The 13,599-nt window shown below is 41.0% G+C and overlaps 1 protein-coding gene across 2 annotated transcripts in view; it reads left to right on the top strand.

The window, feature by feature from the left end:
• unc5cb (unc-5 netrin receptor Cb) overlaps nt 1-13,599 on the top strand; it is a 134,171-nt gene that overhangs the window by 52,535 nt on the left and 68,037 nt on the right. For both annotated transcript variants that reach the window (XM_063478526.1, XM_063478527.1), the window contains exon 2: nt 12,935-13,165. In XM_063478526.1, coding sequence (XP_063334596.1) covers nt 12,935-13,165 — 231 coding nt within the window. The remainder of the gene's footprint in view (nt 1-12,934; nt 13,166-13,599) is intronic.

Here is a 13,599-nt window from a genome sequence, read left to right on the forward strand (position 1 = left end):
GTGTGTGAAACACAGGTTGCTGGGCAGTGTTGTATTTCTGTTACGTGTTCTTGTTTATGTACAGTGTTTCAGTGGAATAGATCATTTCTTATTCTGCTGCCAGCAGAACACTTTCAGTCTTTGGAGCTCTAGTGAAGTGCTGTTTGGTGTTTAGATGGCGGCGGAGGACGAAGCTAACAAGCCAGTCCAAAATTCCCCATAGATGTTCAACTGGGTTCAGAACCAAAGGCAATAGCAAATGCCTCATAATATTTTCATGTATCGAATACCTGTGAGCCTCTGGCCGTTATTCTTGTTTTACTTACATGTGTCTCTGCGCTTGTGGGTTTGTGTCTGTAGCTCGAGTCAAAAGTGGACGACTCTAAACACAAGCATACTTGTCAAGATACGACATGTAGTCTCATATAGTTGAAGGTGCATGGGACCTCCATATGGAGATGGGTCTCATCTCTGTGAGATGTCACATTTGTGTGACTAGACATAGTTCCCAAGCAGAGAGACTAAAGTCTTAGCTTTTAGTTAGCTTTTTTTCATTCTCTATTTTCACATCTTGATTTGAAATCTCATATTTCTTCCTCAAACTTTCCCTTCTGGCTTTATGGAAACTTGTCTGGGTTGGTTTGAATCAGTGTGCAGTTTCTCTTCCCACAGTGAAATAAATAAATAAATCAAAATCAAAATTGACCAGGGCAGCAGAATCTGATCTGAAGTAGTCAGTCAAGATATATTTCAGATGCACTCTGTTTCCAGATGTGAACTGCAATCTATCTCAGCCGGATATGGAAGCAGTCAGGATATGATCCTGTGATACCAGGTTTGGTCGGGGTCATAGCAGCATAGTGGCATGGTTTATGAGTGTGCAGCACTGGCATCATATGTCCATTTTTGTCTGTGTCTGTTATACAATGAAGTAGCGCCATAATTACTGCAGATTCCTCACTGTCACTTTAAGCCTGCTCTACCACCTATAGAAGCATTCATTGGATCATAAGGCAGGGATTGTATAGAAATGATTCATTACTTGATATTTGAGTAAGCAAGGATACAGAGGATCATTCAAGATGTTATTGCAAGAGAATGGAACAGTATGAAATGGGCTGATTCATGGTCATGATGATCATGGGCTGTTTAAACCAATTTTGCCAGGGCTTTGCATGTAAGGGAGTCCCCCAAATGGACCCAAGTGCATGTGAGCTAATGGGTGTTGGCACACCCAAAAACTACACAGTCACCATCCTACAGTAATTACACATGTATGTAATGTAGCCCGTGTGCAGAAACCAGTGTGGTGCAATTACCCTCGAATGCTTACAAAGCCCTTTTCTTTTTAGGCGTAAGCCCAGCAAGCGTCCTGGCTACCCTTAAATAAGCATGCAGGAGGACACACTAGCGGTACGGAAATACAATGGAAAAATTCTGCACCGCAGAACTATTTGTAAAGCAGCCAAACAAGCTGCAATTCTGAAAGTGTTGCTGTGCAGCTCCTCTTGTTCGAATGAATTCAGCATTTTTAAAATAACACACTTAATCTACGTGGAAGAGCAAATATGCTGCAGGCCTGCTGAGATGTAAGTTTTTGACTGTAAATTCAAGTTGAATATGAATTGTCAGAAATGCGGAAGAAAAGTAGAAATGCATTAATTATTGCTTAAATTCAGAGGGGGATTGTGTTTGTAGCTAAACCAGCCTACTGTATGTGTGCATAATATAGATAGCTTATTACCTATTTCTATAGGAATAAAGCTTGAAACATAGAAAAATCAGCCTTTATTATTATAAGTGAATTACATTTATTATCTTTGGATCAGGCAGTCATGTATCTGGAAGCACAAGATGGATTTGTAGTAGCAAATCCTACTACTTTTTTACAGCATAAAAGCAAGTGAGTCGATGGTGACAGCTGTCAGATTTTGTTGAGCAGACTGTTGGGACACACTCTGATAACTGATCAGCTGGTCAGTCTTCTTTTGCGACTGAGGCTTTTTAGAACTTATAGTAACACTAGCTGGCTTCATCTGTGTTTTTGATAAAGTGAGTGGTTGCAGTTTTCTCGACAGAAGCACTGTTGCAATTTTTTTTTACTGCCATCTAATGCTCTCTGCACTGTAAATAAAGAATTAGCATGTTGTACAACAGCGAGCTTGTGTAACAGTATTAAGATTTTAACAGTATTACAGCCATATCTAACACTTGAGCTGTTAGGCCCAAAGCGGCATAATAAATTGCTGGAAAAGCGGATAGAGTTTGTGTTTTGTGCTCTCGGTGTGTATCTGGTGTCACTTGCATGTGTGTGTGTGCATGTCATCGCCCTTAGGCCTAGATACGGAGTCATGTCTATTAGCTGGCTATTGCGGTCGGGGTCTTGTTTTTATTATCAGCATCATAACGGCGGCATTTGTGCGTGTGGGTGTGTGCGCGTTTCTGCCCTTTAATATATCACCTCCTGCTCTCCCTCTAGTGATCCCGGGGCTAAGATTTATGATTCTGCATTACATCTGCCTTGTCACATTAATTCAGCCATCACACAAAGACACATGTACACACATGCAAACGCATACTTCACCCCTCCACACACAAACACACCCACATACACACCCATGGTTAGACTATCAAAGCCCGCATTAGAGCATACACCCATGTTTGGTGTATTACGGCGCACAACAAATCCTGATCTTCTCATTTCCCATCATATCTGAGGTCTTTAGTAGATGGCTGCAGGTCAAAATACACAAATCCTCAGCTCAGCGGTAGGCCTGTGAACACAGTAGAAGGCACAATTGTGGAGAGAACATTAAAAAAAAGAGAGAGAGAACTTTTCAAGGCACCATATGTCTCTTTATGGTTTCTCACTTTGCAGTTTGATTGACGAGATGGCGAGAATAAGATTTAGGTTGATGTGGGCATGAGGGCTGTATGTGCCCGTGCATCTCGGAGGAATAAGCAGGCAGCCAGATTCTGTGACAGACGTGCAGAATAGACTATGCTCTGGGGATGGTGTCTCACACTTTCTGACACACTTCCAGTCTGTAATGTCCTTCAGATAAAGTGCTGCTAGGGATTTTTGTGAGGTTGGACATTCGAGTGCTTTAGAATATATGTGTGAGGTAGGCATATAAAATGAGAACACATCACTGAGAAATGATGAGATGGTTGCCTTGTCTTGATTCTATGTAGTTATACAGTTACGATCCTCATCGCTACACCTGTACATCGCTGTTATGTCTTCTCTAACCTTGCTGTCTTGTATCAATGGTACCGCTATTGCTTTGTGAATCCATAGAAAAATACACAAAAATTCAATTTGAGTCTTAATGTCTATATAATATAATACAAATGATTTACATTTAGAAGTCCTCCACTCAGAACTTTTGAATGTATTTGCAGTGTCACATGTCATCTTCGGCTGATAGCTGCACAGTAGAGGAGCGGTGTAATTCAAAGCAGAAAGACATGGTATAATAAACATTCTGCTTTCAAAAATCTGCTGAAATCACACTCTGATTTCTTTGTATGCATATGTCCAAATTATCAATGGCTTTACACTAAGGCAAGGCTAGACGAGACACAGAAACATTAACATAAACATGTTGAAGGGGTTTGAAGAATGGAAAATTCTTGAGCTTTACATGCAAGTAACAAAAGGCCATAAGAGTAATTAATTCATGTATAGCAGATAAAGTATGTTTTGATATACACAGGACAAATATTGAAGTGTAGCTCATGAGCAGATTGGCAGCTTCTACTTGTCGGTACTCATGTCTTTTCAGGAGTCTAATTTAGTGCTGAAAATGAGTTTGTTACTGTTAATTTTCTTTGATAAGCAGCTCTTCTCCAGTGTGAAGACAGTCTACACTGGTGGTGAAAGGCGTAAGATTTCTCTCACTGTCTTTTTGAAGACACGGGTACATTGGTAAACCACTTCTAAAGCTGATGTGAGGTATTTGAGAAATGCTCTGAACCACTTTATGGCTACGTTTAAAACAAATGCCCAAATGTCAAATGCAAAAACAAATGTAAATGAGATTATTTTGCTGACACTTTCTTGCATGCACAATTAATTTCTCCAGAGTTTATGTTGTTGATAAGTTATGTAGCTTATTCTGATCGTAGTTTTTTTTTTTTTTTTTTAATGAGATGATCCTGTGCATCTGTTGTCATCTTTTGTTTGTATGTCTGGCCTTTTGGCCTTTCGCTAGTGGCAGAAACAGGCTGCCTACTGCTATGGGCCAATTAGCCAAGTAGAGGCATCGCATCAAGGCGTTGGGCACAGTGAGGGGTCAGAGAGTGCAGCGCGTCTCCTTCTGACAAGCACAGCTCCACTCCATGGCCCGCTGGTCAGTATGGGGTAGGGTGATGGCCCTGTCTGGTTTGGGGCACCCAGGGGTGTGACATGTGACAAGTGAATAGGCTTGCCATTTTTGCGCTAAAAGGACCAGTCGTTATGTCTGCAAGTGAAGCCAAGCAATGGGGCTTATGTATGCAATGGCCGCTTTAAAACATCATTTAAGTGTTTGTGCATCAGTGAATGCAAGTGCTCGGATTGTGGGTGGGCAGGGAGGCACGGGAGCATGACACATATTCATATTGACACCTGTCATTGAGGACTTGAAGCATAAAGATGGCAAATACCCATCCTGTGTGAAGTTAATTGGGGTTTGTGTTGTACTGTCTGTGTTTGAACCCCTGCTGTACCTCTTTGCAATGGGTTAGGTTGAACAGCCCACTTGTTCCTTACACCTTTTTCCTCTCTTTTTCTCTCCCGTGGACTAGCAATGTATGTGCCGTGCCTTGCTGCACCATAAATTAGTCCTGGGTGGCGGCATGGTGCTTGCTGGGTAATTTGGACAATGGGGCGTTTGACAGCTCACCCATCACAGCTACAACGCCCCAGGGAGCCACTTCTCCTCCAGAGCTTTTCTCTGTCTCCTTGCGCTCTCCTCCCTCAGTGCTGATGGACTGACTCTCTAAGTAGCAGCATCATTCTCCAATCAAGCACCGAAATGACTTTTCATCCATGAGCACATGCGGGAGGGAAAGGGGGGGTGGATGGGGAGTATATTGTATCCAATGAGAAGGTAATCATAACTGCAGGAGACTGAGGAGAAAAAAACATTTAGAAAAAGCAATAGAAAAACAGAGAATGTGACACATAAGGATAGGGGAGCTAAAATAACATCCCAAAATGAAATTAAATATGTAAAATGTTGGTCATGCATTAAGTTAATGGCAACTTTAAGGTTGTAAGACAACAAGTGTGAATGCAAACACATTCTCAAACATTATAAAAGAATAAAGAGGAGAAACATAAATCATCTAAATGGGCTTTAATTGCCAATAGTCGTACTCGTTTATGCATCAAAGCAATTCAACCACTTGCTCACTGAATTGAAAAGCCTACTATCGGTCTTTACACATAAATTTTAAATGTCTTGTTTTTTTCCTTGTTTTTTTTCCTAGTTACTTTTCAGTGTTCATGTTCCCACTTGTAAAGGGAAAAATCTCATAAGCGGATGTTGGATGAACAATGAATATAATCCTGCTTTCTTTAGTTTAAAAAGATCGCTCACCTATCTCGTTTGTCGAGGTCTCTGGCTTCTCTCGTGCTTCTTCTCACCTCTTTAGTGTCTCCTATCACATAACTGAATAATTATTAATTAATAGAATTACATTTGGTTTGAGAAACATAGAGCAGATTTCTAGTCTTCAATCCATCATTTAATTTCTATTACCAGCTAAAAAGTCTGACCAGATTAACTGCTTGACTGGCACACAGGGTGTTTTCAACCACAGGCAGTAACATTAAAAATGTGTTGATCTAAAAGTTTCCATTTAGTCTTCTATTACATCAAAATATAGTTTTTGGGGCAGTGAAAATGTGTTTTAAAAAATGAAATGGTGAACCTTGATAATTATGATGCTTTGACCTAGTCTTTTCTGGCACCATCATGCAACTGGACAGGCAGTGACCAAGGCCTAGCATGACCCTGGCAACCGCCAGCTGCCTCCTGCCAGAGTGCAGCCAGAGAGAACCAAGTGAAGGTCGGGGATAATGATCAGAGAGAACATGTAAACGCCGACAGTGAGAAAGACATGATTGCATGTGCAAAGTCACAAAGACAGAAGTGGGTCTGTCCTCCCAAAAAACAAAACAAAACAAAAAAAAACCACAATCAGCTTTTGCTGATTTATTTTTTGTATTTTTTAATATTGTTTTTTTATTCTCCACCTATCTGGCCACTTATAAGTCACAGGGGAAGCTGTGGAAAAGTTTAGGCAGCTGATTATCGTGCAAACTTTACATGTGCATCTCTTTTTCTCCCTTTCTTTAGTATTCCAGTATTTTTCAGCTGCGTGTTTGTACTTTACCACAGTGGCCGAACTCAGTTTGCGCATTAATTTTTCCAATTACATCACATGCGCCGGTAAAGATAAAACCCATGAATTGGGGTTTGCTATACTGAGCACATTTAATTATTCATTCTGTTTATTTGGTGTACGTGAACTCTGCCTCCAGGTCGCTGTGATTTCAGCCTGCAATGACATGACTATGTGCAGTGAACTGATTGAGCTTAATGGTGACTTTTAGGGAATGTCTTGTTGTTTTTCTTTTTCTTTTTTTTAATTTCTCCTCCCCTGCTAGGTTGTGTGATGGTAGGATTCCCTAGAGATGATATATGAGTGTGCTTTGCATGCCTCAGCAGAGAGGCTCAGATAGGACGGGGCGAGGGAGAGGTCACTGGCCCTTAACAGTAATCAATAAATACCTGCCGCAGCCAAGTGTGAGACGGGACCCTGCAGACAATGTGTGTAGACACACGAGTGTATATAAAGCACTCAGCTGGAAAGAGACATCAGAGTGGAAGGAAGCCTGTACTTATTCTGCCCATTTCTCATGGAGCTTCTAAAGGATTTTGCTTTTAAACCAACAGCCATACATATCGATTTTGAGCCAGTGGGATGTATGGGTCTTTACTTAATCCAATACTAACAAGTATTGACTGGGGAAAGTCATTACCATAGATTTATGTTCACTCAATATAATGGGTAGGTGTGCTTAAAGTACATTTATTGGGAGATCTGATTGACAGTCTACTTATCCTGCTTCACTTGACTTGACAGCTGGATGGTTTATTATTCTGCTTGACCACCCAGATGCAAAGCACCTCTTGTCCTTCCCCATAGCGGAGTAGCAAAACACCGCCGAGTAAAACTCCACCCTTGTCTAGCGATCAAGCCAACCAGTCTTTTTCTATATCCGGACGAGGAATGTATACATGAATGATGAGAGGGCTGAGTGAAAAGAAGGTGAAAGGAAGAAGGCAAGAGGGAATGAGAGGAGAGCAAAGTGGACAAATCAGAATAAAACGGGGATGAACAGACAGGAGGTTTATGTTGGTGTTCATTCTTTTTCATGCTTGACTCACCGCTGATGGAAGGGAAACATTGGTCCAACTGATACAGTGCTTTCTTTGGGACAATAAATCAGCTTGAGTACAGATAAAGTGGAGACAGCTTATCTTGCACGGTGATGTCACAGCCCAGCATTGAAATGCTGTTATCAGAAGCACTCACATACAATATATGATATAAGATATACGGTCTTACAAATATTCACACCAGGCATGCGGTGCAGGAAAACGGTTCATTCTATAGTATGTGCAGCAAACATAGTGTACATAATACAGGCTATTTTCTAGATGTATAATGAGAATTTATTTTATGTAAAAATCAAAAGTATCACCTGTATCAGTAAACGACACCTTACAGTGTATTTTCAGCATTTCAGAAATGGTTTTTGAAAACTGAAGCCCTATCATCTAGTCTAAAAATTTTGTAGTAATATTGTGTTTCAATGTTTTACTTTGAAATCCCATTTATTTCTACTCACTGTAGAAAATCCACACAAATCTCTCTGGTTCCAGATTTGGACATATCCAGAGTGTCTGTTGCGAAGAACTGACTTTGGCTACAGCTGGCACCTAAACACAAAATTTAAAAGAACAAGAGCTTTTACAAGTTTTTCTGACTTCAGTGGCTCAAGAGAGAGAGCAGGTCATCCACTGTCAGGTCGGTGGTTCGATCCATGGCTAACTGCCCTTGCCCAAGATATTGAACCCCAACTCGTTTCCAGTGCATCCATCAGCGTTTGATAGATGCATTGCAATATAACTGTCAATCCATGACATGCCTTCATTGTGTGTGTCTGTGTGCGTGTGTGTCAAAGGGGCAATGGATGAGCAACTGAAGTCCAGAATACCCCAGATATGCTATGGTCGTTTTTTGTTGTTGACTTGAACTGCGTTGTTCGGACGACTTTTGATGAAGTCAACCAGTTTTCACTTATAAATACTCCCATAAATTATCCATTATTACTTTATTCCATATCTAAGATGCAGTAACATGATTTTAAGCCAAAAATGTCAACTCGCCAAAATAATAACCAGCAAAGTAAACACTGGGTAATTAAACTGGTCACTCTTGGTTTTGCTGGTTTTGCAATATGTTTAGCATTTACTGTATAGAGGTTTCTCCTGTTATGTTGTGCTTGTATTACATTAGAACCATTTGCCATATTGGACCTAATAAGGTTCTAAGAATACACATTTTTTCCAGAGGTTGCCCGATAGTTGTAAACTGCTTTCTAGGCTTGTGTAACTGAAGCATTCACTTGATCCTACATTGTTATTGTGATTATCACACGTCCAAAATGGTCAACTTCACGTGGTTAGTGCTCACATGTTTGCAAAATCTCAGTGTTGACCACATTGAAGTTGCGAAATATGATCTCATATTTATTATGAATTTCTTTCTTTCTTCTCTGATGTGGGTTTCCCACTTTTCTATGCAACTGTGATTTATTTATGCAACACTTCTTTTTTTAGTGTACCTCTTATCTCAGGGACTCTGTCTTAATATATGTTGTTGTGCCAGTGCTATGAGCCTGTTTTGACTATGATTTGTTCATGTCCAAAATGTAAACATCCCTTAATATTGCTGCACTCCCACAGTTATTGGAGTGAACTCAAGCCAAAATAGAGAGTCACTGCCAAGACCTTCTCTTATCTTGCTTCACTCCCACTCACTAATCTCGGATTAATTCGATTAATTCTGATCTGTCTTTCCATTTTCCAGACCAGCGTGCCTTCTACCTAATAAATTCATTGACGATGCAAAATGGCAGTATTCATTCATCCAGTAAACTTATTTTTAAGGGTTTTCTTTTTCTTTAGCAGCTCATTTGTCTTCAAAATTCTTTTTGTTCTTGTGTTGTGAAATTGATCTAAAATTCAAGTAATATTCAATTTGAGTCTTAAAATATTCACTAATAAGAGTTACAGTATGCATTAGGAAAACTTACCCCAATTACAGAGCAAAATACAATTTGAATAAAAGTGCTGCAAGGACATATTTCATTAAATTTTAAACACTCAATATGAAAGCAATTTAGATTTTTTCTGATTAAAGTCAAGTTACAGAATCGCAGATGCTTGGAAAAGTCCATATTGCATATCAAACACTGGAGGCATGCCATATTAATGTTCTTGTTAAAAGGACAGTGACACTAAAAATGTATTTCATAATGCATGTTTGGTCTTTAGAAGCATTGCAATATGCCATTACACAACATAACTGTGCATTGTCACGAGCACTCATTATTTTTAATATGCCAGTGCCTAAACATCTAAACTATTTTATCACCAACTGAAAAAGAAAAAGTTTGAGCTTTTGTTGCCCTCTGCATTGTTTCGGTGAGGGAGCAAGGTGGAACGAGATGTTAAGCAGTGATTGACAAAATGCGATACACAGGGATCAGTAATTGGCTATATCATGAAACAGTCGTGATTCAAAAAGTGCATTTAAAGAGATTACGGACAATTTACATCAACACACAAGCATATCGTGTCTATGAACAGGTTAGAGGTGTTAATAAACCTGGCTTATTAACTGGCTAACTTCCAAGTACAATCCATCTATCCATTTTCTTGCACTTCTTCAATTCAGGGTTACAGCGGGTGGATGCCCATCCTAGCTGTCATAAGCAGATGCATCCTGGACAGGTCACTTTCTGGGCTAACACAGAAAGACACACAGCCAATTTAAAATGACCAATGAATGTCTTTGGAATTGGGGAAGAAGCCCACATAGAAAGGCCCCAGACTGGATTTAAACCCAGGATCTTCTTGCTGCAAGGTGACCAGTGCTAATCACCACACCACTATGCAAGCATGAAAACAAATTAGCATCAGTCCACACTGTCAAGTCACGCTAATCCCAACCCAACTAAATCCTCCCACATTTATGAAAGGAAGAATGTTATCACTTATATATAATTTCAGATTGCTCCCAACACAGGTTGTTGCTTAAATAGACCCTTGTATGTTGCCTTTTAACAAACCTTGCACATCAGAGAAAGCAAGTGTTCCTGATTAATGTTCCTGCAGTTCAGTCTGTTTATTTTCTACTTTTTGTGAACTGACTCTGTTGAGGTGCATAGTTTGTTTATGCACTCGGCCGACGCTGGATGGGTCCTTTTAATTTCCCTGGTTGCTCATTGTAGACCTGTACATTCGGTCTATGCTAGTTTCCAGCCACTTGTGCCTTACAGCACGGTGCCTCACATTACTTTCCAGCTTTCACTGGCTGTAGGTGACAAGGAAGAAGCTTTCCAGTCACATTTCAAAGAACGAAAATAACAAATCTGTCCAGGGAAGTGAATGTGAGTATATGTTTCTTATACGGGAAACGTACGCCACAAACATAAAACTACTAATGCAGGGTGTTGAGGGGGAGCAGAATGATTGGTAAGAGTCAGGGTCTTTCATTTTGTCATGTTTCTTTTTTCCCCATTTCTGGGCTGATTTTTCACTGCAGGGCTAGTTCCATTCACTTGAATTTATTATTTCTTGCACTGAGGAAGCTGATGAAGTCCAATGTCTGTAAGCGAGTTTGTGCGTGCCTCCGCGCACATTAACGCTTGTGCCGGGTGTATGTGTGCGAGGAGATGAGACACGCGTCTCTTTATGTGTAAGGGAGCCACGCTTTCATGGCTGTTTCAGATCTCCCTGCCTCAGAGTTCGACAGAGCGACGGAGCCAGAAGCGAGAGGGAGAGATGGAGAGATAATAGGAATGGAGGGTGAAAGAAGGCTAACACAGTCTTTAATGAGTTTCCTTGGCTCTCTTTGCCTGTTTCTGGGTCAGGGTCCCCTGGCTGAGGATGTGGGTGGACTGAGGACGATAGAGCAGAAAAGAACAGTGTAAGCCAAGGTCTGCTGAAATAGACTTGTACGTTATAGAGTCATCACCTACAGTACATAAAGATGCATGGGAGGAAAGGCCACACAATGTTTAGCTTATTTCTTGAATTGACAGCGAATGATGGAAGTTAATCAAAACAACTAATGGTCTTGATGTGGCTCTTTATTGCACGTACACAAACACAAACCCTAAAGGTCAAAGGTCACTTATAGCTTATATTCAATTAGCAGCAGCTTAGAAGCCCATAAAAAATACATCCAAGCTTACTCTTTTTTGATGAAATGCAATCACACACCTACAAAACAGGATGTGCAAATGGTAAATGGACAGGTTCTTATAAGACCTCACCTGCATCATAACAGGACAGAGACAGACCCCTCCTCCGCCTTGCTGAAGGTGGCTTTGGCCATTTTCTGATTGACTCCTCCTGCCCTTTCATTTCCTAGCAATCAGCTTCAATCTGTGGCAGGTATGGAGGGAGAGATAACATTAGGGAGACATCATGGGGAGATATCTGCTCAGCCAAGACATTATTTAGTGCTCTCAAAGCATCCAGGAGGCAACCTCTGTCAGACAACAAGGCTCCAGCATGTCCACACAGGACAGAGAAATGGGTAGATAGAAGGACATGGAAGAATTACTGATGGGCTGATAAAGTATTTTGTTATCTGAACAGTCTGCCTTCCTGTTTCTGTCCTCCTGTGCTATGTTACTGTCTGTCTGCTGCAACTCTCTTTCAATGACTCAATCCATGTCTGTCTGGCTGAGTTACTTTGAGTGTCTCCCAGTGTTCCTCCTTCCTCCCTCTCTCACCTTATGTTTCCCACTGTAGCTCTGTCTCTATTACTTTGCCTTCTTTCTTTCGCGCTTGTGAATAATTAATGTCTACCGGTTCGATGGTAATAATAGAACAGATCTGGAGGTGACAAATGGGATGGCCAATAGGCTTCATCCTTCCTTCTTCAAAGAGTTACAAAGTTAGCCGGGCTCATTTGGTGGGCGTGTACACCCATATATTTGTGCCACTTTTTTTTTTCTTCCCTCCATGTTTGTGTGTGCATGCACATGCAGTTGTGTGTATGTGATTTAAGACAGGGAGATGAAAGGGACTTGTAATTACAGGGAAGCATATCTGTCTACTGCAGAAGTATCCGAGGAATGGCATAAAATGGGCCAGAAGCCTGAGGTCATTAGATCTGGAGCATGTGTGCGTGCTCGTATGCCCGTGTGAGAGTAAGTGACAAAAGCAAAGAGCCCGCACGCGAGAGAAAATGGGAGACACGGATAGATCAGCTTATAACTTCAGTTCCTCGGAGTCGACCTCTGAACTCTGCTTCTCATTATTGGCTCTGCCGTGCTCGCTTCTCAGCAGTAGCTGATTGTGGTTAGACCGAGGAGGCAGTCTTATTGCCGGAGAGGAATCACAGAATTTCCTGCGCTCTAAAATACACTTGTGTAAACATTCCAAAATATCAAATGATAGGGATTTCACTGTGTGCTGTGCACATGGATAATCCCATGCAAAGGCTGTGGTTATAATACTGTCCCACTGTCTCTTGTCTGCTTTCCGCTCTTCCATCCCGTCCTCTCACTTTCTGTCTTGGGATTTTGGCTTCTGTTCTCCACTTCGTCCTCTCTTTCCTTCTAACCATTCTTCCTCTGTTTCTCTCTTCACAGTTGAGGATGACTTCATTGGTCTCGGTGAGCTGCCAGAAACGTTTCCCTCAGACCCCCCAGAGCCGCTGCCCGTATTTTTAATGGAACCAGAGGAGGCCTACATAGTCAAGAACAAGCCTGTTAACCTGTACTGCAAGGCCACACCTGCCACCCAAATCTACTTCAAGTGCAACAGCGAGTGGGTTCACCAGAAGGAGCACACTGTGGAGGAGAGGGTTGACGAGAACTCTGGTCAGTAGAAAGATCGGCTACGTGCTGACTAGCAACTCTGTTTTAGAAGACATCATGCTGCACAGACCATTAATAAAAATTGTTTTCTTCACAGAAATGCATCCTGACAGCTAAAATATGATTTGGTTTCATATTATTGTTTAAGAAAATCAAAGCAGTTGGTTAAGGTTCGTAGAAGATTGTTGTTCTGATAAAAAGTTGAAAACATAACCTTGAATCACAATATAATGTTTTCATATTTTCCCAAAAGCAAGTGTATGAGTATGAGTTCTGACAAAAGTGTCTTTACAAACATACGCACAATGTGAATCTCTGCTTATAAATCTTATTGTCCAGCATATTTAACTGCTGACCTTACCTCACAGTCTGAGTGGCATCTTTCATTTGGCACCATCTTTCCATCACAATCATGCGTTTATGCATTTGAGTGTGTA

Source organism: Pelmatolapia mariae, linkage group LG7 (genome assembly GCF_036321145.2).
Source record: "Pelmatolapia mariae isolate MD_Pm_ZW linkage group LG7, Pm_UMD_F_2, whole genome shotgun sequence".
Classification (NCBI taxonomy): Eukaryota; Metazoa; Chordata; class Actinopteri; order Cichliformes; family Cichlidae; genus Pelmatolapia; species Pelmatolapia mariae.